This window comes from Haemorhous mexicanus, chromosome 5 (genome assembly GCF_027477595.1).
Source record: "Haemorhous mexicanus isolate bHaeMex1 chromosome 5, bHaeMex1.pri, whole genome shotgun sequence".
NCBI classification, from domain to species: domain Eukaryota; kingdom Metazoa; phylum Chordata; class Aves; order Passeriformes; family Fringillidae; genus Haemorhous; species Haemorhous mexicanus.
Window position 1 is genome coordinate 33,634,164 of NC_082345.1, and position 25,742 is coordinate 33,659,905.

The window sequence follows — 25,742 nt, forward strand, 5'->3', positions numbered from 1 at the left end:
CATTCTTTTAGCGAATTGCCTTCAACTCTGTTTTTACTAGCAAAGCTATGGGAGCAGTACTTTTCCGGCAAGGTTGGTTCCCTCACCTAGGTTCCCATGGAGCCGCATAAACATTCACAGCACTACTATCACCAACATTGCAGCATTGCGGTTTTCGTAGTTTTTGTTTAAGGTCGGCGTAGTTTGCTAGAGCATTAAAGGTCTGTTAAAAGACCACTCCATGATACAGACGCGATTGCCAAGTTAGAAACTAGAAAGTCCGACCAAAGTAACAAGCAACTGAAGAAAAAGAGGCCAAACTACCTAAGGTAGCTTACTACAAAATCAGTCCGAGTTTTTAAACACAGCCGTCCTGCATGAATTTCTAAGTCACAAAATCGAGGTAACATGGGCCAGACCTTCCGCTAGCCGAGCATTCCACTCACGTCTGCGGCTCCGCCGAAACGCGCCCCACACTGAGAGTTCAGCCCCCGCAATCCCTAAGCCGCCGTGCCCCGACTACCGGACAGACTCGGAGAGTTTAACTTTCTCGTCTCGACGGCGGACTCCGGCCCGCTCCCTCCCCGCCGAGCCGGGGCAGGCGGGGGCGCTGCGGCTTTAAGAGCGACCCGCGCACCAGGCCCGCGGTGCGGCCCCGCCCCGCGCAGCGCGGCCGCGCATGGGCGGATGGGGATCCGCGCTCTTGGCGCGGCGGATGAATCCGGGGCTCGGCAGGCCGCGCCCGGAGCGCGGGGCTCTCCCGGGCCGCTCCCCCCCGCTCCGCCCATGGCCTCCCCGCTGGTAAGGGCTCGGCCTCGGCCCCCGGCAGTGAGGACGGCGGGCAGGCGAGCCGCGGCCGGCGGGTATCACCCGGCGCCGAGGGCTGCCCGGCGGCGGCCGCCGCTCCCGCTGGTGGAAACGCTCCGGACGCCGGGACTGGCGGCTCCCGCCGCGCGCGGGGCGTTAGCGGCCCCTGAGGGGCGGGGGAGGGCGAGCGCGGCCGCCCCCGTCCGCAGCCTGACGGTGCGCACCCTCTCCCCAGGAGGATCCCGTCCTGATCCGGCCTTTCCGCGGCCACACGGCGGCGGTGACGGGCGTCGCCTTCGACGCGAACGCGGCGGAGCTGGGTGAGTGCGGGGCCGGGTGCCGTTTGCTTTCCGGGCGGGGCAGCCCGCTCTCTCCTCCCTCCTTCCCTCCCTCCCCGGAGCCGCCGCGCGGTTCCGGACGCAGGTCCGGGCGCGGAGGCGGGGCGGGCTCCCATGCCTTCGGGCGGGCTAAGGAGTCTCTTCCCCTTCCTTAAGCGACAACTTTTTGAGCAAACCACAAGGCTGGAGGAGGGGTTTGTCCCGCGGAGAGAGAGGAGGAGGAGGAGGAAGTAAGTGAGGGGAGTGCCGAGGCCGGAGGGGCAGGGGCTGCTCCGTGCCTCCGCTGCCGCCCCTCTCCCCCGCGCTCCCCCTGGAATCTACCGGGCCCACCACGGAGGGCTGGCTGCAAACTCTGCCGGCGTCCCGAGCCCGAGGCTGGGAGTGTCTGCAGTCCCATCCTCCCTGGGCGTGGGGAGAGCCGGCAGGAGTTCACGGACCCTCTCTGCTAAGGAGCTGCTTTTAACTATCTAAGATGAGGATTCGTCTGGCGAGAAGATGGACGTGGATTCGCAAAAGCTGCGTGTTCCTCGGCTTCTTAATGATCGCTTACTTTGTGGTCGAGTTGTCGGTTACTTCCTTCGGTGCCTCCTTCGCCGGCAAGAGCATCACTAAAGGGAAATGGGAGAGGCGCTTTTCTGATGGAGCAGAAAAAGCTGTCGATTTGGCTCGTCCAGTTTATGACAAACCCCCACCTGATCCTTATGCTCCAGGAGAATGGGGTAAACCCTTTCGCCCCCAGCTGAGTCCTGAGGAGCAGAAACAGGAAGAAGAGCTGATTGAGAAGTATGCAATAAATATTTATTTAAGTGATAAAATTTCTCTCCACCGGCACATTGAAGATAATCGACTGAGTGGTTGTAAAACTAAATCTTACAACTACAGAAGACTGCCCACAACATCTGTTATAATTGCATTCTACAATGAAGCCTGGTCAACGCTGCTGCGGACGATACATAGCGTTCTTGAAACATCGCCTTCGGTGCTTCTGAAAGAAATTATACTGGTGGATGACCTGAGTGATAAAATATACTTGAAGGCTGAGCTCGAAAAATACATAAGCAGTCTGAAAAGAGTTCGCTTGATAAGAACCAACAAGCGAGAAGGATTGGTTCGTGCACGCTTGATTGGCGCTACCTTTGCTACCGGTGATGTTCTCACATTCCTAGATTGTCACTGTGAATGTGTTTCCGGCTGGCTGGAACCACTGCTGGAGAGGATTGCTGAGAATGAGACTGTTATTGTTTGTCCTGTCATTGACACCATTGACTGGAAAACATTTGAATACTACATGCAAACGGCAGAGCCCATGATTGGGGGGTTTGACTGGCGGCTGACATTCCAGTGGCACTCGGTGCCTAAACACGAACGTCTCAGGCGCAAGTTGGAAACTGACCCCATCAGATCCCCAACTATGGCCGGTGGCTTGTTTGCTGTCAGCAAGAAGTATTTTGAGTACCTGGGAACCTATGATACGGGAATGGATGTTTGGGGAGGGGAGAACTTAGAATTATCATTTAGGGTTTGGCAGTGTGGAGGCATATTGGAAATTCATCCATGCTCCCACGTGGGCCATGTGTTTCCAAAGCGTGCGCCCTATGCTAGACCAAATTTCCTTCAGAACACGGCACGTGCTGCCGAGGTGTGGATGGATGAGTTCAAAGATCACTTTTACAACAGAAATCCTTCAGCAAGGAAAGAAAACTATGGAGACATTACTGAAAGAAAGATTCTTAGGGAGCGTTTGAAATGCAAGAGTTTTCACTGGTATTTAAAAAATGTATTTGCTGAGTTGCATGTACCAGAAGATCGTCCTGGCTGGCACGGTGCTATCCGTAGCGCAGGAATACCTTCAGAGTGCCTTGACTATGTCTTACAGGAACATAATCCTACCGGGTCTCACCTGTCTCTCTTTGGCTGTCATGGTCAGGGAGGCAACCAATTTTTTGAATATACATCAAATCAGGAGATTAGATTTAACTCTGTAACTGAGCTATGCGCTGAAGTCCCTGAGCGTGAAGACTTCATAGGTATGAGGAGCTGCCCAAAAGATGGATCTCCTGTCCCAGAAATTATTATCTGGCATTTCAGAGAAGATGGGACTATTTATCATCCTCATTCGGGGAAGTGCCTTACTGCTTATCGTACAACTGAGGGGCACGCTGATGTGCAAATGAGAACTTGTAATGCTGGAGATAAAAATCAGATTTGGAAATTTGAGAAATAATCACTACTGGTAGTAGAAATCGGATGGACTGTGATCTCCAATCTTTTTACATGTGTGAGCAGATAGCAATGTTTAATTGAAGTGTTTTCACATCTGTCTGTAGTGGTGTAGAAACTGTCTATTATGATGAACTGTATGGAAAGCAAAAGCAAAAGTTCAGTTTTTAAAACATGCATTGGAACATCTAATGCCTTTTATTTTTGTAAAATTTTGGTCCATTATTACTTTCTTCAGTCTTGACTATAAAACAGAGTCTTCTGAGGGGACTGAAGTGGGATTTTTAAAATTTAAAATTATGCAATAATCCTGCAAGATAATGTTCCATGTAAACAAAAAATTTTTACTTACAGAAGTAAAAGTTTAGGTTCTTGCAGTGGTTTTAGCTGACTGTGTTGCAGATACATTAATAAAATATGTATCTAACACCCTTAGTAATGCTACAGTAGAATGTGACTGAATGAACACTGATGTGGAAAGTTGAATCTAAGCCTTGTAATGGTCTGCATTTTTCTGGGAATGTACATGCTGTTAAAGGTACTATATTATACAGAAGAATAGAAAGTTTATTTACTAGAAGGGCTTTGACACTGCTTTGCAGTCTTGTACCTATTGTAAAAATCTTACCCCATGGGGCTTAGTCCGGAGCTCTCATGCATTTAGAGGAGAGTGTGGTAGCAGTGGAACCAAGGACATGCTGGTGATACCAGAAATGGAAGAAATAGGAATGGCTACAAGTAGGAATTTTGTTTAAAGGTGATAGAGAAGGAAAGGAATCACAGAATTGCCTTAGCTACTGCTGTTTCTTAGCTATATATTTAATGTATACATTGCCTTTGTGTAAGCTTTTCCATGTTCAGCTCAACATCCTAGGGACACAAAAGTTATGTGATCTAGACCATGTTTGGGTGTTTTTTTGTTTTTTTTTTTTTTTTTTCATTTGGTCTGTCAGCAGGGTAGAGAAGGATAACATAGAGGAACATTTGGGCTGTTTTATTTTGCTTTTTGTGTTTTGGCAAGAGCTGGCATGGGTCAGCCCTAGGAAAAGTTTTGAAATAATACAGCATAAGCTGCCTGTTTCTAGTCAAAACAATACCACTGGAGGCCTTGTGTGAGGCTGGGAAGCTGAAGCTTCTGACATGAGGGGAGTTGAGAAGACAAAGGAGAAAACTGAGATTTGTTGGTGGTTCAAAGAATTACTTATTTAGAATGTTTTGTTTTTTCTGTTATGCTGAGTTTTTGAAGAATACTGATTCTCGAATGGTGTCCCTAATCTGTTTTGATAGAGATTGTAGATGGTAGATGTGATAGATTATATTATGTGCTTGAAAAAAAAGTCTTGTGTTAATATCTGTATTTTAGTTTTGTAAGATTTAAGTTGAATGCTTTTCTTAGTGTGTTGGGCATGCCAGCTGTTTTGATTACTCTCACTGAACTGATAAATGTTCTTCAGTAGCCATAGTGTAGTTAGTCTTTACATGGGGCTGGTAGGTAGAAACTTAGGCTAGTGAGCATTAGATATCTGGATACTTGAGGAATGTAGAGGATGCTACAGGTGTTAGTAGGTAGAAGGGTTGAAAAGGGACAAGTGAGACCTGATGTAGTTGAAGTTTTGCCAAAAATAAGTTATAACATATTCTTAAAACGTAGTGACTTGAAAGCTTTGAGAAGTTTGGGTAGAAGCAGGTTAACATAGAAGATGAACAGAAGAAAATCTGGAGCTTGGAATGCAGCATTAAATCATGCTAAAAATGCTTGCCACTGTGTGGCATGGATTCTTTTAAGACTTTAATTTATTTTTAGGCAGTTACTTGCAATTTGATTTTTTCCCCCTTTTTTGTCTTCCTTTTTCCCCTAAGTTGTTTTTTTGTTGTTGGTGGTTTTTTTTTGTTTGTTATAAAAAAAAGAAAGGGAACTTTCTACTACATAAGGGAAGCGTTCCTGAAAAATTGCATTCCACTTTGCAGCAGGAATTTTCTTGTGTACCTGCAAGTTATGAACCATTTATCGAATTTTAAAAGGCAGCCAGTCGTTATGTACTGGGGTAATAAATTATATAAAGTATGTGCTTTTGTGCAAAGCTTTCTGTAGGCTGTTACATTCAGTGGCAATGACGGGAAAAAGGCCTAGGTTCTCATATGTGGCAGATCATAAATAGTATGTGCAATGCATGTTTTTTCAGATGAAAGTAATTAAATTATATGAATACAGACTATGCAAACTTTATACAGGTAATTTTTTAGCACTTGGCAAAAACTGCTTTTCGTATTAAGAAATACCTTGAAGTTAAACTTGACATTTAAAGTGTTCCTTATCTATTTAAGCAATAATTATAAGTGAATCTGCCTCTGAGTTTGAAAAGTTATTCTCTCTGTGTATCTGAACCCTTTTTCCTCCCCATGACCTCCCTTTCTATTTTTGGAGTTACTTTAGAAACAAACTGGGGAGAACAACAAACCAAAAAAAAATTACCTGTCCCTAAAAAAAAGAAGAAAAAAAATTAAAACCTTTCCCAATGGGAATAAAAGTGATGTGAATAAAAGGAGGGACTAGAGAGAGAGAGAAAGAAAGAAGGAAAAAACAAACAACACCTTACCATTTCAATACTCCTATCCAATTATTTTTCAGTATGTACAGATTTCTGGAAAATCTGAATAGTTTTCTATTCTGTTAGACTTTGAAGATTTGGTGAATGCTTGTATATATTTTAAACTACTGATTCTAAGTGACTTTAAAAAACATTGAATGTAAACTTTACACTGAATAAATGTGGAGGGCTTTGGGATTTCTTTTGAAAAAATAAAATCCAGAAAATTAAATGTTGGCTAGTGTGCTGATTTTTCTCAGCTCTTTTCCTCTTTTGTACATGCATACAGAATGCAACAAAAACTTCCAATAACTTGAATTTATGGGAGTTATTAAAAGTTCTTCATATTTTATCCACTGTGCTTAGAATTCCAGATTGGCTTTTTTGACAGAGGTTCAATTAATAATAATTTTTCTCCAAGTAGGAAATCTTGCAATTCATTGCAAATTATGTTTACATTGTGATGTTGTACTGTATCATTGGGAGCTACAGTGTTCCTGTAAAGTGTGGGGGTTTGTTGGCAGTGGTAGGGTTTGAATATTCACACACCCATCAGGTACACTATATTCCATCTGCCCTGTAATTCTTGCACTGAGTGATTAATTATATTGGAGAGGCTTCAGTATTTTGAGAGATGTACATCGAGCTGTTAAAGCCTGTCTGAGTTTGTCTCTTTTGATCTTTGCACAACTTTCTTAGTCACCGCTTCGTTATTGTGGGAAATGAGAGTGAAATGGTAATTCTGTATTACAGCAACTTGTGTTCATATGTTTGTGTGTGTATATATAAAAATGTATACCATCAATAGTCACAATTCATAAACTGAACTTTGTTTCATTGTAAATACCGTAAAATCTTTTTCATGGCATATATGAAGCTTAAATATCTGCTTACACACCACTTTGCTGTAGATCTCTCAACTTGGCCTTTGCATAAGGCCAAGTCTTTATTTTTTGGTGTTCAGTTCTGTAATGATTCATCAGCAGAAAAGCAAATTATCCAGTGATGTGTCTGCTATATGTGGGTGTGTACAGAAGCATTGATGTTTAAAGAAGAAAAGGCACTCAGGTTATAATCTGGAGTAAGTTGTATATTGGAATCAGCTCAGTATGAATTTTCAGCTTTCTACTCTTAGTTATATTTTTCAGTTGATCGTGGCAAGGACTAACTGTCTTTCACCTATAAACATGGTTCTGATTATGTCATGTATTCTCTGAGGAGCATCAGGCCTATTTGTGCTATGGCATATCCTGAAAAATTTCTTCTGGACCTCCTACGCTTTTTTGTGTTTCTGATCCAATATTTAAGTATTGCATAGGCGGTGCGGAGTCCAGAGGGAAAATAAGGAAGATGGTCACAGGTGTCCGACAGGAAGGAGAACTTCAGATCACTGCTTGTGTCTCATTTACCTTGGGACAGCCCATCTATGAAACAGCAAGCTACAAAAAACCAGGCTCTGAATGAATGGTGCTGTCATCTTTCTAAGAATATTTCCCTCAGTTTTTTGAACTGAAAGCTGATACTGCACAGCCTTCATGCAATTCATAAGATACCACAGGTATTTGGTAGTTCATCAATGATTTGTTTTAGAAGCCATCAGTCTTGTCTCTTGTCTGTTTCACAGTGCCAGCTCTCTGCCTTCAAATTCTGTTTTAGGTTATATTTCACTTTTTCCTTTTAGTTTTACTCCACTGTAGATCACTTTTCAGAATCAAAGGGAAAAAGGAATTCTTTCAAGTACAATTAGAAAGACCCTGCTGTAAAACAGGGGCTTGAAAAGTTGAGGTGGGGGAAAAATATCCTGTATTTTTTTTGTCAAATATAGGCCTGTTGGTATGGGTGTAGGAATAGTCTGGTCTCACATCTTTTAGCAGAAGCTAGTATTTTTGGAATAAAAACAGTATCTTTGTAAAAAATTCATAAAGGGAATTTAATAGTTAATATTTAATATTCTAATATGCTAATATTTTGTTTGAGACTTGCCTTGACATGTGATAATAAGGAAATTCAGTTTCTTTGTGCTATGTTGTTGCTTGAAAGAAACTGGGAAGAGAAAAGCCATCTTCATATATTTTTCCAACTTCCAGGAGGCCCCTGTTCTTCCTCTCCCTTCTTTTCTCTACTGGGGAATTTGACAACTGAGGGATGGGAGTGTGAATACCTTGTTTTTATTTGTCTATATACTAACATTTAGTATATAGAGATGAAGATTGTAGGGATGTAGGAAAATCACATGTACCTGTTGAATTAAATTGCTTATTATCTTTGCTTTTTATAGTTTCCTGAAAATGATCAAGCTCTTGTAAAAGTTAGGATTGCCTTTTTGCCTGTAGATAGTATAGTTCACCTATAAAGTGACTGCAAAAAGCCCACCCTCAGGCATGCTCTATTTTCAGACTGACAACTTTGTTCTCTTTTGAACTAGACAAATGTTAGTATTATAAAATTGGTACTTTAATAGGATTATAGAATTATCATATATCAATATCGTCACTCAAGTGTTAGAAGTCATGTTTTCAGTTTAAGTTGGCATGTTTTTTTGGAGTTCAACACTCGATACTTGAAACAAATTCTATCTCAGAGATCAAAATGAGATTACTGAAGAATTTACCTATTGTTCTTAGGATTTGGCAGAACCAAATCTGGATTCATACTTACTGATGTGCATGATGTTTGGCTTTGAACATTTTGCTCTCTATCATCAAAGTACTTGTAAGCCAGTTGGCTTAGTATGTGGGAGAGCTACCTGTTAAGAATTATCCTTTACTTCTCCCAGTCTTGTGATGTCCTTCTGAAAGCCTAGTGTCGGCATTACTTGCTACCAGGCTTCTGCTTAGGCTAAGTATCCATTAAAACCTAATAACTCCTCCCTCCTGTAATACCCATTAAGTTCTCTGGTGAATCCAGAGTTGTTAGCTCTGACTTTCATAAGAGCAGTGAGCAGACTCCTAATGTCTTTCACTTCTTGCAGTTACCTGCTCTGTGGATAGCTTTCTCATATTGTGGAAGCTGAAGACGCAGTGCAGCGCCTACAGATTTTCAGGCCATGCAGAGGCGGTGACAAGTGTAGAGTTCTCACCAGATGGGCAGGTGCTGGCTTCAGCTTCTCAGGATCACACTGTCAGGCTATGGATTCCTTGCATGTGAGTATAACTGAGCGGTGCTGGATATGTGTTTCATTATTGTGCAGTGTGAATATTGGAGGCTTTACTCAAAAAAGTTTCTTTTTCCTTCCCACGTGCCTGGGCTTTGACAGAAACAGAGGCTGGGGACCACAAGCAACACAGTTCTTTACTGTATTACTTTGTTCTTTTCTGAATATTATGTAGTTTCAAAAGAAAAATATAACAAATCAGAGGTCACAGTTTCATGTGTGTTGAACTATGCTTCATAATATTTCTCTGGCTTAAAGATTATATTTTAATAAGGATTGCATGGCTACACTATTTTGGGGAGACAAGTGATGACAAAAACAATAGCTTTTTTGGGGAAAAAATTAATTGACTTGCTTTATCAGACTGTTCTTGAGTAGTAGTAATTATGAGTAATTCAATATGATGTTAGACTGATGTTACTTGAATATCCAAGTGTTTTATAGATTATCATATTAAAAAAATTCACTTTCAAATACTAATGCTAATGAGACTAAAGGCCGATGATGCTACTTAATTGCACTGTTCTGTAAAATTGGTCATGTTAAATGCAATTTAAGGAATGTTATTCTAATAATATTTAAATAATTAATAATGGTGACATTAAGATTTGGCCTCTGTATACTGCTTTTTCATTTGGGTAAGATTCTAAATATGCCAACATTGAGTTTTATGGGGATTTAAGCTCGTTAATATAATTGTGATTTGTGACTTGGTATTTGGGGTTTTGTTTAATTTTCTTTGCTTCCCACCCTAGTCATGGAGAATCATCAGTACTGAAAGGTCATACAGCACCTGTTCGGAGTGTGAGCTTCTCCCATGATGGCTACTCTGTAGTTTCAGCATCCAATGATAAATTAATAAAAATATGGAGTGTTTGCTATCAGCGCCTTTTGTTTACCCTATTCCAACACACTGGTTGGGTTTGCTGTGCCAAGTAAGTGTTGTTTTTATTCTCTTGGTAAAGTAGAATTCCTAACAAAGGGGATTTTATATCCCAGGGTAGAAATAAGAGATGAAACGTCTGTGAATGACAAGCAGTGATCTCTCACCAGTAATTAAATTTTAATAAATGAATCTTATGCACACAAGTTTTGTGTAGGCCGAGATGAAGTATGAAAGTTTGCTCTATGTTGGTATGTGTATGTACTAAATCAGTTGCTGTCTTCATTCTACTACATTAAAGGACAAATGGGGTCTTCTGTATTTATTTTTAGTCAGCATCCTGTGTTTCCCCAGTTTTGTTTGGTTTTTTGTTGTATTAACTTATTTCCCAGCACTCACGTCTAGATTTATCATGCATTGTAGTGGTTTTATCAACTATTCTTGGAATAGTAGTGGCATTAAAGAATGGTCATGAATCCAGATGAGTTAAGCTTACATAATTGGAAAAGGTAAAAGAAATGGCCTTTGGACTGCAAGTTAGGATTCATACTCTTAAAGACAGGATAGCTCTTCAAAGACAAAAAAAGATTGTTTGCTGGTCTTTTTAAAAATTTTTTCCTTTCTTCCATGTAAATGGAAAATCTGCAGCTAAGAGAGGCCTGATATAAGCCTCTTGATTTAACACTGGTGAAATGCAGACCCCTACAATGTTTCAAAGTGTCTGATTGTTGAAAAGAAAAAGGAAAGCTCTAGGAAATCACATGTGAAAGTTCTTGAACAGTTTTTCAATGTTATTGTGCAGTTGCTCAATAAGTGAAGTAATAATGCTCGAGGAAGTTATAGACAAGTCAGTTTTCCTCTTTAAAAACCTGGTCTGCTAGTCTAGGAATAATCGTGAATGCTTTGCCCACTCTTTGTAAGTTTAGAAAGAACTCAGAGAATATAAATATAGGTTAACATTGAACACAAGATCCTACTGTGTCCTCTTTGTCTTTTCACCTATAGTTTTCTATAATGATCTCTTTGTCATCTGTAGTGACATCCTTAGGTTGCTGATACCTTCCCCTCAGCCCCCTCTCTTCCTCTTGCTTATGGCTCTGTTTTTAATTGTAGTTCATTGTGAAATGGGCCAGAGTGGAATAGGGGAGAAGCTTTTCTTTTCAGTTTTATTAGTCCATGAGAAATACTAGAAGTTCAAATGTCCTTTAAATGCTATGCATCTTTATTTCAAACAGGCTTTCTTGGTTCTGGTGTTTTGTTACTTATATCTCTGATGCTAATATAGGCAGAATCAGTTCTTAAGTAATGTATACACTTGTGTGTTCCAGGTTTTCACCTGATGGAAGAATAATAGCATCTTGTGCTGAGGACAAATCTATTAACATCTGGGATACAAGAAATAAAATTTGCATTAATACCTTCTCAGATTATGAAGGGTAAGTTTTACTAGGAAAAAAAAGGAGAAATGTAATAGTGTAATTTTACTGGCATTGATTTAATGTTCTGTGGTATTAACATCTATATATGTTAAATCTGAAAACAGATCAGAATTCTACAACCCATATCAACTAAAATAATTCCTATAATGTTTTTCTAAAGAGGTTAACTGGCTGCACTTATACAGCTGTTTTCCAGCAATCGAGAGATAATCCAAACAGAAGTGAGATTATTCTTGGATTTTGGAATCCATGTTTCCATGTTTCCTCTCAATTTTGATAATGCTGTTTGATATTGCATGCTTCAACAAGAAGAAAGCTAGAAGACTTTTCCACCTGTTGATGAAAACAGTATTTTGTTCCTTTCAGTGATCTACCTTATTTAAGTTTAAAAAAGACTTGCTTTTACTTATATGCAGTTTTCTTCAACATCTTGGATCCAGAGTTTTAGTTAACAAGTCAGTGGAATATTTATCTTGTATATGTGCTTTGCTGATTTCATGGCTGCCTTCATCCTTTTTCAAGTCCAAAGTGTTGTAGGTTCTTAGACAAAATTATTTTATTTGTTTTGAACTCTTTGCAACACTATCTTCCAGGAACTTAGTACTCTAGTACAACCTCTGAAGGTTTGGCTTGGATCAGTTATACTGTGTTTTCAACAAAAGTGAGATTATGATTTATCACATACGTCTTGTTTTCTTATGCTTATTTCATTTAATTGAAATGCCTTATTTGAGTTTCCATGCGTGTAGATTCCACACAAGTTTGTGGCAGCTTAGTGTTATATCGTGGGCTTTATATATATATACACACACCTAAATATTTTTGTGGGAACACATTATAAATCTGTTTTCATCAATTATATTTAGATTTCCAACTTTTGTGGACTTCAACCCAAGTGGAACATGTATAGCTTCTGCAGGTTCCAATAACACAGTGAAACTATGGGATATTCGAACGAACAAGCTGCTGCAGCATTTCAAAGGTAAAAACAATGTATGTTTTATTTTCTTTACAATGGGACTTTCTGCAATTAAATGTGATTTATTAAGAGTATTACTGGGGAAAGTTGACAAACAAGTCATATTGACATGTTGTAAGTAACTTTTTGTAATCTAGCAACCCCAGTAATCCAGTCTGAATCCTTTTTATTTCTTTGCTTCTCTTAATTTTTAGAACTGAACTAAGCCAATACTCTGACGTTTTTCCCTTAAATTAAGTGCTTTTTTGGGAAGTAGAAAAGAGCAAAGAAATAAAGTGTACATATCCTCTTAGTAGATCTCTACAGCTTTTGAATATTGTCTTCTGTAAATCAGTTCACAGAGCAGGGGTTAATTGTATATCATTCCATCCTTCTGGTAACTACCTCATCACTGCTTCTTCTGACGGTACCCTTAAGATTCTGGACCTCTTAGGAGAAAGACTTTCTTACACTCTTCATGGACACAAGGTATACACAATAATCCTCTTTAACTGGAGATCTTAATAGGTTGTTCAGTATCTTTACAGAGGGAAAGTAACATTTATGCCATTGTGTCTTTTATCTTGCAACTTGCAGATGGTTAAGGAAATGCATCAGTTTTTACCTGTAACCGTGCTTTTAATCTGTCAATATTACACACTTGATGTTAAGTAAAAGCTCATGTTCTGAATTCATTAGTAATTCACTTGATTTTCAAAATCATATTATTTGGCACTTCAGTCCTATAGTTTATTGAAAAACAATGTTTTCTAAGGAGGGGGAAGCTTACAGAAGATAACTTTTGTGAAGAATGGCGTGCATTTCCTCCTTTTCCTGTCAATGCCAAACAAACCCTATTTTTGATAATAAATCATTCAAATGTATTGCGTTGAGTAATGTAATATATATTTTGTAATTTTTCATTGCAAAGCTGAAGTATAAAATCTAAGGATAATGCCACTACTTTCCTAGTATAGATTCTTGTATTTGTAGTGTAGCATCTTACAAAAATGTGCAATATTAACTTTTCAGTCAAGTTTTGCAGAAATTTCACCACAGTAAAATTGTTCCTTATTTTATTAATGTTGAAAAATCTATTACATTAGGTATCAGTGTTTTTCTCTGCACTGAAATATCATGATTAGTGTAATAGCCTAATTTTACTGTATGCTATTTTATTTTCCCCAGGGACCTGTACTTTGTGTGGCTTTTTCAAAAGGTGGTGAAAAATTTGCCTCAGGTGGAGTTGATTCTCAGGTTTGTGGTATTGTCTCCTTAAATGAAATGTCTTTATGTTTGTTACAGTGGACAGGAGTTAAATATAGTATGTCCCAATAACTTGCTAATTACTCACATGCATTCTGGCTACTTGTGTGTTACATAGACTTTCCATTGGATGTTATGATGAGGAGAAGACTAAGCATGTCTATTTTACATATTTTAATAAAGGAATTTTTTTTGACTAAAAATATTTAAAGTGTTGCAATTCGGTGTCAATGAAGTAGCTGTGTTGCAATTAATATTAAGTTGTACCTGCTTTGTTAGGTTTTCACTGCTTTTAAAGTCCTTACTCTGTAATTGTAGGTATTAAGTTGTATTACTGCGAAAACTTTAAAAATCTATGTCTTATGTTCCTCAGCAGTTTGATATAGTGGGTTCATGCTGAATATATGAGAGGGAAGATCCAGTTTCATCAAGAAACACTTCCTTAGTTAAATGTTGAATTAAAAAGTAGTCATAGCAGATCTAATAACTGTTTAAATTACCTTAAAAATAGGCCTTCCTGTGTTTGTTGAAGTTGTTCCCTTTGTTTTATGAAAATTTTGGTGGAAGAGGAGTACTTACTTTGTTCCAACTTTTTTTCTAAGTTTTAAAATGTGCTAACCACTGTTGGGTAACTACCAAGGTGTATGTCTTTATCTATAGTAAACATAAGAACTTTATTCTTCAGTGTCCATTTTCTTTTGGTATGTACACACGTACTTCTCAGACATCCTGTTTTGCTGACCCGTCCACAGCCTTCTTCTGGGCATGCCAGGAGGACTTCTCAACTCACTGTGATTACTGGTTTACTGTAATTGTGGGGAGTATTTGTTGGAAAAGTTCAGCTGGCAATGTCATGCTTATGAGCAGAGGCTGGCCGTAAAAGTATCATCTTCTACCCCTCATGCAGTACCCAAAATATATTGTCTGTTCACAGCCTGCGCTGGAGGCAGCTGATACACTCTAAGTTTATGGAAGATTGCTTCCTTCATACTTGTATTATTTGAAGACGTTGTCAATCAACAGATCCTTCCATACCTTTCCATCAAAGAAGGAAAACCAGTATCTCTGCTTCTTGTATCAAGTGTCTGGTTGGTGCAGAACCAGCTGACATCGTTGTTTAGAAGCAGCTTAAATATTTGAAACAACAGTGGATACTTTTCTTTCTTGCTATTTGCTTCTTTCCTCAAACAAAGAAGATCTCAAAGTGTAGTGTTCTGTCATGTTCCTCACATTTTTGGCTGTATGTGCACATTGCAATTTATTTCATTAACCTGTTGCCATGGAAAACATAACACCTTTTATGTGAAAGAGCAAAGTTATACCTATTTGTTTGAAAAGTAGTAGCCTATGTGGAATATCCATAAGACTGGATAGAATACTTTTGGACTACTTCTGTATCCTATGACCTTCTGCATTTGCTCATTGTGTGACTTATATATGGTGTCTACCTAGAACATAATTAGACAAAGTTCAGAAAAGAGATTCCTGTTGCTAAAACACTGGAACCAGATGTTTTAGAGTTCTGTGGAACTCTCTCATTTCTCTTATTCCTTCAAACTTCTTGTTAGACCTGCAAGCCTTTATAGGGGGCAGAAATTCAACAGTATATGATCCCTTAATGTGGCAGAAAAGTAACTTGGGACAGTTCAGTGGGACAGGAGTTTCCTTTGTGATGTGATTATAGACGTGTTTTAGAGGCTACTTTTTTAATAGACTGAACCACATCTTTTAGATTTGAAGTAAAGATTCTCTGGGAAAGTGCCTGTGTTGCAGTAGAGATCGGACTAAGACATCACTGCAGTATTGTTATGATGCAGTTATCTACCAGTAATAGCAGACTTTACTGAATAGTTAGGTTTTGAGCACTGAATAGCATTCAAGTAGTTACTGATCTGAAGATTTCTTATAGGTATTACTTTGGAAAACCAACTTTGATACTTTGGATTATGAAGAAGTTCTCGAACACAATTTTAGAAGAACACATATTGATGATCCTCCTCATCTTCTTGATGTTTACCCAAGGTCATCTCATTTCCATGATGAAAGATTTAAGTCAGTTGAGGTAAGTGCAGTAAATTGTCTAATATGGGAAGTAAGAAGCTTCTGTGAGCACTGTCTGACATTTATAGTTAAATAAGTTTTATGTATACCAGGGAGCTTTTTATTTTTACGTATAATACTTTTGAAGCAGCCATAATTTATGAATCCTCATTAGGGTTACTAGGCAAGCTGATGCTGGCAGGTTTATGCTGAAATTACTTTCATGCTTCTTCTGTGTTTATACTCTACATCTCATTCAAGCAAAACATACGTGATTATCTGTTTTCTGAAATAACTCTGCAAGTGTTGCAGTACAATACACAGTTTACAATATGTATCAAAATACATCATTATAAGGAGGACAAAGTGTTGATATTACTGAAAGTCAAATACTTGCTTGTCACAAGCTGTCCCTCTTTCCAAGACCTTTAGGTGTTGTGAGAAGGTCTTGATATTTATCTAAGAGACTTCTAGGCTAGCAGTGTGTTTTACAGCACTATGAAGTCTGTTTTCCTGATATTTCATTCTTGCACTACTTTACTGTCAGACTATCTACTGGCATCCATTTTAAGTGTTGGAAGTTAGGGCATCAAAGTGCAATGTCAAATGTTCTGTGTCAGTATTAGGAAAAATCTTGTGTTTGTCAAATAGTTTGAAAGTTATGCTCAATAGGTAAACAGTGCTATGCCTTCAATGAGGCCATTGTTTATGCTTTATTTGTGACAGTCCCTGATAGAGCTGGCTGGCTTCTGCATGGTCATTACCTATATTTTCTTCTCTTTTTTGATAGAGACTCAGGTTCCTCTAGTGTTGAAGAACTTACCTGAGATAAATCTAGAACAGCAATCAGAACTTTCTGATTGCTGTAATATGCTATCAGAATACTACAGAAATTCACCATTGCCTGGTTGCCTACATAGAAAACATAGATGCTGCTGCCATGGCATTTGTTTCCTGCTCAGAGTTTTAAAACATTGACATTTGAGGATATTGAGCTTTTTTTGGGGGTGGGTAGGTGGGTGTGTTTGCAATACGAATACATGCAAATGAGTGGTATAAAGATTGAGAAAATTTGCTGGAGGAAGAGAACTCTGACAAAGTAAGATTTCTTCTGTGCCTGTTTCTATTGCCAAGTCAGATGTGAAGCTTTCTAACACTTAGCATTTTGGTCAGAACAGGATGACTGCATCCTGTTCTTACCACAAGCTTCATTAATGAACAAGCTTCATAAACAAACTTCTGTGCTGGACTTTCATATTTGTTGTAAGGTAAATGAATGAAGTTCATTCAGTTTACTGGTACCAGCCTTCAGTATAGTTGGTCAGTGCCAGAACAAACTCAATCACAGCATTTGCCAGCAGATTCAAGCCAGTCTTGCTGGAGCAACATTTTGTTTCAAGACCATTCAAATTGCACTCAGTTATAACATGTACTAAACAAACACAGTGGCTTATAGCTGCAGGGGTCCATTGTCTTCTTTTCAGATCAACATTTCCAGACCTCTTTGCTGTTTACATGCCTGGTAAAGATGTGAATATACTCTAAATGAATTTTTCAAATTTTTTTTTCTGGTTCCTGGTCCTGAGTAATTAAGAAGCTCTGGAAAAGCATTAATGAGTTCAGACTAAAGTTAAAATAAGGCTAGGAAGCCTCATTATCAATACTGAAGAGGCTCATCAAGGAAATTCACTAGTTGAATGTAAGAAAACATTTATTAGTTAGCTTTGACAGAGTTAACTTAGCTTTATGTCTGCATTTATTAATGGCTACAGCATTTGTAGTGGCTGATACGCTCCTGGGCTGCTCCGTAGTAGTGAAAGAGCTTTATGGCTTTTTCATAGCAAAAGTTTGGACTCTCTGTGTTATATTTTCTGGCCTAATTTCAGGATTTTAACAAGAGTTGCTGTATTTAGTTTACTGTTAACATTATATTGTCACTAGAATGTCTTTCTCTCAAGTAAACATCAAGTATATTATATTCTTAGAGACAAAACAGTGTCTGGCAGGTTCAACAAAACTCATTATTGTAATATAATGTATTTTCATATTGTAAATTAAGTAATGTAGTAATAGTGATTAGAATTGCTTTTGCAGCTAATTTTTAGAATTAATGTAATAATATAATAATTGAGGTGATGTTAAGGTGAAATTATCACATTTTCTCACTCCATTTGTATTTTCTTGTTTTTATGGCTCCTCCTGTCTGCCTCAAAAAAATTGTGGGATTTTTGTTGTGATGAGGAAGAGCAGACCTCACCAACTGCACAAAACTATAATTTATACAGACAAGACTGGTATCAGGTTACTGCCAGCAGTAACATGCTTTAATCAGCATGCACCAATTCTTAGGTAGCCCTGTGCTTGGAATTTTTCAGTGCTCCATCTTCTTAACTATTTCCTCTTGTAACTGAGAAAAAGTGTAATGTCTGGGCCCACTGTGCTGTGGAAAAAAAGAAATGTCTAGGCCCACTCTGGAAAAAAAGAAAAAAGAAAAAGTACAAAAAGAAAAGGACAAAAAAAGTGTTTTTGTCCTTCTTCAGTTAAAACATTTTATTTTTTTCGCATGCCAACCTCTTTCTAAGGCAGAGGCAATACAGAGCATTCTAGCATTAGGCTGTTCCACTGCAATCCTACCCTCATCTTTCAATGGCTCATCATGTTTCTAATATATAAGGGAAAGGAGGAAAGGAATCACAGGCACATCAGAGGGAGCTTCTGGAGATGATCTGTTCTTCCTATCAGTGGTACCTCAGCTGTGTCTGGTTAGGGGTTCTTGAAGAGGTTTGGAGATTCCCTTGTCTCTCTGTGTGATCTTTTCCACTACAGCATAGCAGTTGTAATGACAATTTTTTCCTATTATCTCATCTACACCTCAGATAATATACAGAACTGCGTCCTTTCTTATTTTCTTCCTTTCTAGTCATATTTCTGTGTGAACAGGGTAAGATAATTTATTTTCACTAAACAGAAGTAACAGTATTCTATGAGACTTGGTAACATCAACAAGAGTTACAGGCAGGCAGAGGAGGCAGTTTGGAGATGGGATTTTTCAAAGTATCAGTGACTGCTTAAGGTTTGCTACAAGCCACTACAATGTTATCTAAATGCTTGAGATGTGTTGTAATACATTGCCTTGAGTTATGCTCAGCTGGTTTAGTCAACTCTACAACAGGACTGAAGAGGGATTGCCTTAGGATAAAATCAAAGGTGTTAGAACACAAAAAGTTCAACAGATGTATGGGCAGAACTCAAGAGGAAAGTAATTTGCCACCTATTTTTAAAAATTCCTAATGTTTCACACCTTTCCTTGATTTTTTTTTAACTGCTTTTGGTTAGGTATTGCTCCTCTATTCCTGCTTGTCTCAGTGTGGCAAAGTCCCTGTAATTCCAGAACTATATTCTGGGGAAATGGTATACACAAAAATGGAGCTGGCTTAGAATTTATTCAGCTGGGATCAGTGTTGCAATGTTTTTACACATCACCTATTGGAAATGCTGTTCTGAATAAAGCAGCTGGCACGAGGGCATTAAGAATTGCAGGTATCATCTGGTGTTTTGCCTTCAGGGTAGTGACAGAAAGATGAGGCTTGAGTGCATTTTGCCTTTTCTGATTACTTTTTCTTATTCACTCTTCAAAGCTATGCATTGAACTAGCAAAATTTCAGATACTTTCCCTATTTTTTCTCTCTACCTACCTTTTTTTGAGGCACAATTAACTTTTACAAGAAAATCAATAGTTGTGTCTTCTCAGCCCAGCAGTAGCCTGAATTTTACTGCAGAGTTGAATTTCATGTTCTTGAGTTGTAAAACTTTATAATTGTTCTCCAACTGCACTTGCCATCAATGTGATTCTTGAATATTTGAGTAAGTAGAATTTTAATGCTTATAATAATTTTAGTTTTTCAGACAACTTGGAAATGTAAATAAATTATTTGTTCTCTAAAGGCACCTATTTTTTTCTGTTGGTCACAGAGATAATCTTAGGTGATTATCAGCTCAAATACAGGTGTCTAGCAGTACGTCTAAATTTAGCTGAGATAAATCCCAGTTGTTGTCTCTGTTTGACTTAAGGACCTTGTGGAGCTATTTGAAAATAGTAGTTTAATCAGTTATGCAATTTTAGTGAAATATACTAAAAACTGCATTCCACTTGGTGAGAATTGTATTTCTGAATTTGCCATGTTTGTATGTAATTGACCTTTCATGTGCTAAAGACTTCTTTAAAATAAATTAATTTCTTTCAAAACAGCTTTGAGGTTTAAACAAATTAAGTTGTATAGAGTTTACCTCTTGTGCACAAAGAGCTTTTATTGATTTAATTTAATCTTAAAATTTTCTGTGTATTTTCAGTTGTAAATATTTTCTCAGATGAAGGAAATTCAAATATACACTAGGTGGCAGTAGAAAAAAGATTATATGGCTTGCTTGACTTGAGGGCCCCGGTCTAGAACAAAGAATAGTGTTTAATCAAATTGAAAGCTAATTTTCTCTTGTTGTGTTTGGAGAGACTATCTTACAAGTAGCTAAATCACTTTCCTAAGAAATACTTTGTGAGTCATTTAAAACTCCCTGCTTTAATTTTATTAACTTTATTTTTCTAATTCGTGAAAGATTCTGTAGAAACCTTCCCTTCAAATATATTTTATTGTACTATGGATCAAAATGTGAAAACTTAACATTATCATGTTAGAAGATGATATTGAAAATATTTATGTATCAGTTTACCAGGTAATTAAAGCCAGGGTTTGAAAGAGTGTCACTGTAATACGTGACAGTACTCCCTACCTTGCATTTTAGTGCTCTGTTTTTTCTGTCTTATTTCTTAAAGTTGAGTCTTTTCAAAGAAGAAATCTTCAACTTACCTTGAACATTTCCCTTTGTTAGATTATTTTATAGCTAACCACATCACCTTTTCGGGAAATGTCAAGTAATTTGAAACTTTTACATTTAGCTTCATTCCATTATCTCGTTCATTTTTAGTGCGATATTAAACAGTGATATTTGTATGAAGGACTTAGATGCAGCCTTTATATTTTTGTGCATTTTTTAAACAACTTTTAGATGCTATTTCTGACTAGTTGCTTAATAATTTTATATTTAATTATTTTTAATATGGCTTATAACAGTTCCTCCACCCCCAGTCAGTGTTTACAGTGGTTCTCATCCTCCCCTTATCACTGGCAAAGCAATAAGCAGAAGTATACTCAGAGGAACTTTCATTCTAGCTCCAGGATGTGACACTTCTACAAAAAGAGCATTTCTTTAAACTCAGTAATACCATGTATTTATTTACCAACCTGTATCAAGAATGTAACTCGTTCTGCGATATCTCCATGTATGGAACAAGTTGATACTATCTCAAAGAAGATATTTCAAGAGCTATTAGTGATAACACTACAGTAGTTCCTCCACATTAGAGTTCTGATAGGTAGTAGGCATCTACTGTCCCTCTTCTGCAGAATCCTGCAGATGCATTGTCCTCTCTCTCTTCAGTGCCCAAAAGATGCATGTCAGAAAATGACTTTAGTCTTACCTGCCCCTGGTATGATTGCACTTGGATAATGCATTAATTATATTTATTGTAGGGCTGACAATGTCAGAAGCAACTGACCCTGATTATCCTGGGCACTGAACAAATGGAAACTATATGGACAGTTTTCTGTATAATCTCAATAGACATAATATGTATAGAGTCAAACCAGTAAAATTTGCACTTCCTCTCCTGCTCACCTTAACAGTGAAAAAGTGGTAAGCAATACTGTAGTCAGAGGAGGTTTTGATTAATCATGTTTCTGCAGAGAAGATGCTAAAGGAGAAGTCCAGTTAAAATGGTAGAATTTTCAGCTAAATAGAAGATTATTACATAGACCATGTTACCTGGCTTTGGTTCTCCTCTCTCCCTTTCTTTCCTCCAAGTCTATTTGACAAAATTGAAAGAAAACAAGACTTGGTCCTATCATCTACAAATGAGGGAGAATTTAAAGTGCTCAGCTGTGATGACCATGTAGCTTAGTGGGTTTTCTTGATTGTCCTTGAGTCCCTGCTCATTCTTGACTGATGCACCTGTAATCAGAATACAGAAAAAAAGATCATAGATGAAGAATGGCTTGTTGAAACTGAATAAAGAGCTAAGCACTGCTACTCAGAGAAGTGAACAAGCTTAAAAACAGTGTTAAGATCTCACCTTAAGGAAGGTTTGTCATCTCTGATTTGTAAATGCTACAAAGTGTAAGAACCACTTTCACTGAATAATCAGGTAATATCTGTGTTTAAGTGTTTCTTAACCTTCCATCTTGCCAGTAAACTTTGTCCATCTTCTTCTGCTTGTATTTACTAAGGGAGATCTTGCTTCTATTAATTTTAACCTAAATTTCTGCATTTAACTTATGGAAATCTAAATAAACTAAATGAAAAGTCTTCATGCAGTAGAAGGTGTTGCTGCCCTCCTTCCCTGACTATTAATTCCAGATATAAGATTGTATTCTAGCTACTTAACAAACATGTCTCTGACCTAAAGGTCTTTATACCAAAGTATGGACATCAGGGAATTTTCCTTTTGGAAATAGCACTGAAGCAGTTACTGAGTGAGCAGCTCTGGCTGAGCCAGAGTTTTGACAGTCTTCAGGTGAAATAGTAGGATCTTCCTCTTGAGAAGTCAAAATAAAATGACCCTTGTAGCTAAGAAGCTTTCAGCGACTAAATTTAACCCTGTCACTAGGCAAGTGTGAGATATTTGGGTTCTGGGGGTTTTTTTCTGCTTTCAATAAGGTGGTTGGAATTAATACTGTCTGATATTGCATCAGATTTCTTGGTGTTTTGAAAGTCATCTAGTCTTTCTGTAAATTTTGCCAGTTCATAAAATATTGAGAATAGCACTTCCATGCATCATTCTGAGAAGGCAAACATCTTAGGCTGTGATACACCTAGATAATATAGTGGTAGGGATAATATGCACACAGATTTTTATAGGGAGGTTATTCTGATAGGTGAAACCATAAGATAAAAGCAACAGCTTTCTCAAATTTCATATTCTCTGATACTTTCTTAATGCTTCACTTTCAGGCAAGGACATTAGCAAAATATTCTTAAGTTATAGGTTAACTCCTCTAGCCAAAAATAAGCAAGTAGTAACTTGCTATGATATTAAGAGCAAAATTGCAGATACTGTGATGACATTTCTGCCATCTATCATTCTATCTGATCAATCAGCCTCTGACATTGTCCCAGTATAGAGCAGTTTTTCCTGTGGTTTCAGGAACAACATCTTTTGTCTTTGATCTGTTACCTTATCACAGATTTCAGTATTACCTACTACCTGTTTTCCACTTCAAAGTTATTTTGGCAAAATGCTTTCAAAGTTATTTTGGCAATCAGAGTTGGTACAGAAGAAGTAAGCATATTGACAGTCTGTTAGTAATGGATGACTTAAGGAACTTGAACAGGGACTGGGAACCAAGTGATCTGGGCTGCTAAGTGTGTTCTCACTTTTTATTTCAGTCTTATTTCCTTTTCTCTGTTGGTGCTGAAATAATGATATAATTTATTTTCAACAGGTTGATGCTACCTTTGACGTGCCTGATATACAAACACCTGACCCAGTCATCATCGATATTAGAAAATCTTCATATATCACTACTCCTGTAAGTTGCTTAAAAAAAAAAATTAAAAAAAAGAAAAAGAAAAAAAAAAGAAAAAGGGTAAGGTATAGCTAACATGTTCCAGACATGTGCTTTTACTGTCCATATGAATGAAATAGATTTTTTAGCAATTGTCAAATGCTCAGAGCTCAATATCCTAAATTCTCAAATGTTCTGTCACAGTTCCCAAGTCTAACCAGAAGATGGTGTAATAGCAAAGCTTTCATTTTATACCTGCAATTTTACCACTATACTAAGCACAAATTCTATTTATAAGCCCATGCTAAGTACATCTAAATATTACTGTTAAAATTCCTGGCTTATTCTCAAACACTTTTTGTAAGTCTGTCTTTATCTGCAAATAATGATAGCACTAAAGAATCATTGTCTCACCAATACAATTCTAAAAGGGTTGTTTTATTATTTCTCCTTATGAGGCATTTAATAGTTCCCTAGAAGGAAAAAAAAAAGTAATACATTTTAAGACAGAGTGATAGGATTAAAGTCTTCTAGTGTTGGCTTTACATGTGACATTGGTATGGCATGTGGGAGGAGAGGAAGGCAATGTTTTAGCGGCAGTTTCGTGGGAGGAGAAATATGCTCTCCTGGTATGAAATCTAAAAGACATGCTGTTCTAGAATTAGGTTAAAATGAGAATTTTTCTTTTAGCTCTGAATCCATTCCTGTGAAGGCACAAATTGTGTCTTGAGCAATTTTAGTTACCATAAAAAGTTTGTGTGGTTGAAGGGTTAATACTTAAAAAAAGGCAGCAGGTGTGGTTTCTGCTGTTCTGTTTTGTCATGAATGCTTTATGAAAGCTATACTGTCAAGGTACTATGTAAAATTCTTTAAGATCATTTTTGAAGATCATGATGCACAGGTTGATGAGAAACCTTTACTTCAAAACAATCATATGATAACCTATATTTGAGAGGTGATAATGTTTATATTTTAAGGTTTATCAGTTGTCACGTTTTCATAATGGAAATATGGTTCTTTGTAGACTTACAGGCATCTGTTTAGTAGGCTTCACAGACAGTGGATTGTATAGATATAGTAGATATAGTATAGATATATTGGTAGATATAATTTATTGACTAACTATCACTTTTAAGTACTCTGTGTTCATTACTTACTCTGCTCATCACACAGTTCAAATGTATGGTTGCACTGTAATTCTTTATTACATATCTACAAATCACTTAGTCTCCATTAATTCTTTTGCTATGAAAGCAGCTTGTAAAATTTTATGCCCAGAACTCCGAGGAATACATTGACTCAAGAAGCATTTTTTGTCTGCTGTCTGTCTGGCTTTACAATCTTCAATATATAAATGTTACTTCAGAATTTATTGCTTTTTGACTGTGTCAGTAATCATTATTTTTTTTCCCCCTCAGCATCTCAATCTACCAGTTATCATTGGTTCTTGCCACTGTTGCATTTCAGCATTCCCCATCAGCATCTTTTTCCATCTGGAAACATTTCTATAATCTTGTTACTCAGATTGTAGCATTAAGGGCAACTGTCCTTTTCAACACAGGTTAACCCTAATCCTGCCACTGTTCCCATAAATTCAGGAATCATTTACATGTTTTCTTTGCCACTAATATCCTTCCTCTGCCACAGTGAATAACATTCTTCAACTTTTGTCACCCAGTCTGGTCCTCCCTGCTTTCTAATGTCAACTCATCCTTTAGTATCATCTTCCTGTCCAGTGTCTGTCTACCACATTACCAGCTTCTATCATTTGTGGAATTATCTCCTGTTTCTTAATCAGGCCAGCCACCTAGACTCTTTGTGTCTTGTTTCTGAAAGGTTCTGAATCTCAGTGACTTGGACCTTTTTATCTGAAGCTTTCTCAGTTTCCTTAATGTATGGAGACTCTGTCTAATAGAGGCTTGATGTGTTCTTCATAAGAAACAAGGGGAAAAGGGCAGATGCTGCCTTTATTTCTGTCACACCTTCACTGACAGATTTCCTCTTGATACAGTTTGTCCTCAATTGAATGATACTGCTTTTGTGCATTTCTTTTTCCTTAGTCCTTTTTTAAGTTGAGGTTGCCATCCTCTAGTCCTAGTCTAATTCATCATCCTACCTCATACATATCCCTGATTCCAGCCCCAGTGGGTTGCTCTTTTTCTACTGGTTGTCAAAGACATTATCACTGTGCATTTTTTCCCCTGCAAACATTTCAAGACCCATTTTAAACCTGTTTATGGCTTTTTGGCACTACTTTGACTGATAAAACGCTGTTCAAATAACAAAAATTCTTGATCAGATTATCAGGTTAATTTACACATGTCCTATATATACCTACTTATTCTTTTAAGGCTCTGCCTTAAGGAGTTCTCCTGCCCTTCTGACATGTGCAGAGAGAAAAATGCAGTCTGCATTTAGATATCTTTATGCATTCTTGTTCAGTACATTTATCAC

General features: G+C 37.8%; 2 protein-coding genes across 5 annotated transcripts in view; both read left to right on the top strand.

The window, feature by feature from the left end:
- The first annotated feature begins 637 nt into the window (after nucleotides 1-637).
- The window catches only part of POC1B (POC1 centriolar protein B), a 45,341-nt gene continuing 20,236 nt past the window's right edge, over nucleotides 638-25,742 (top strand). For all 4 annotated transcript variants that reach the window (XR_009486545.1, XM_059846818.1, XM_059846820.1 and 1 more), the window contains exons 1-10: nucleotides 638-780; nucleotides 1,022-1,106; nucleotides 8,904-9,075; nucleotides 9,842-10,021; nucleotides 11,298-11,405; nucleotides 12,275-12,390; nucleotides 12,722-12,855; nucleotides 13,555-13,623; nucleotides 15,542-15,694; nucleotides 23,226-23,312. Coding sequence is in view for 3 of the 4 variants with exons in the window: in XM_059846818.1 (XP_059702801.1) it covers nucleotides 667-780; nucleotides 1,022-1,106; nucleotides 8,904-9,075; nucleotides 9,842-10,021; nucleotides 11,298-11,405; nucleotides 12,275-12,390; nucleotides 12,722-12,855; nucleotides 13,555-13,623; nucleotides 15,542-15,694; nucleotides 23,226-23,312 (1,218 nt within the window). In the remaining variant the exon portion in view is untranslated. The remainder of the gene's footprint in view (nucleotides 781-1,021; nucleotides 1,107-8,903; nucleotides 9,076-9,841; nucleotides 10,022-11,297; nucleotides 11,406-12,274; nucleotides 12,391-12,721; nucleotides 12,856-13,554; nucleotides 13,624-15,541; nucleotides 15,695-23,225; nucleotides 23,313-25,742) is intronic.
- GALNT4 (polypeptide N-acetylgalactosaminyltransferase 4) lies at nucleotides 1,016-6,164 on the top strand. Its single transcript, XM_059846817.1, has 2 exons — nucleotides 1,016-1,106; nucleotides 1,281-6,164. The coding sequence occupies exon 2, from the start codon at nucleotides 1,597-1,599 to the stop codon at nucleotides 3,346-3,348; it is 1,752 nt and encodes a 583-aa protein (XP_059702800.1). The 5' UTR covers nucleotides 1,016-1,106; nucleotides 1,281-1,596; the 3' UTR covers nucleotides 3,349-6,164.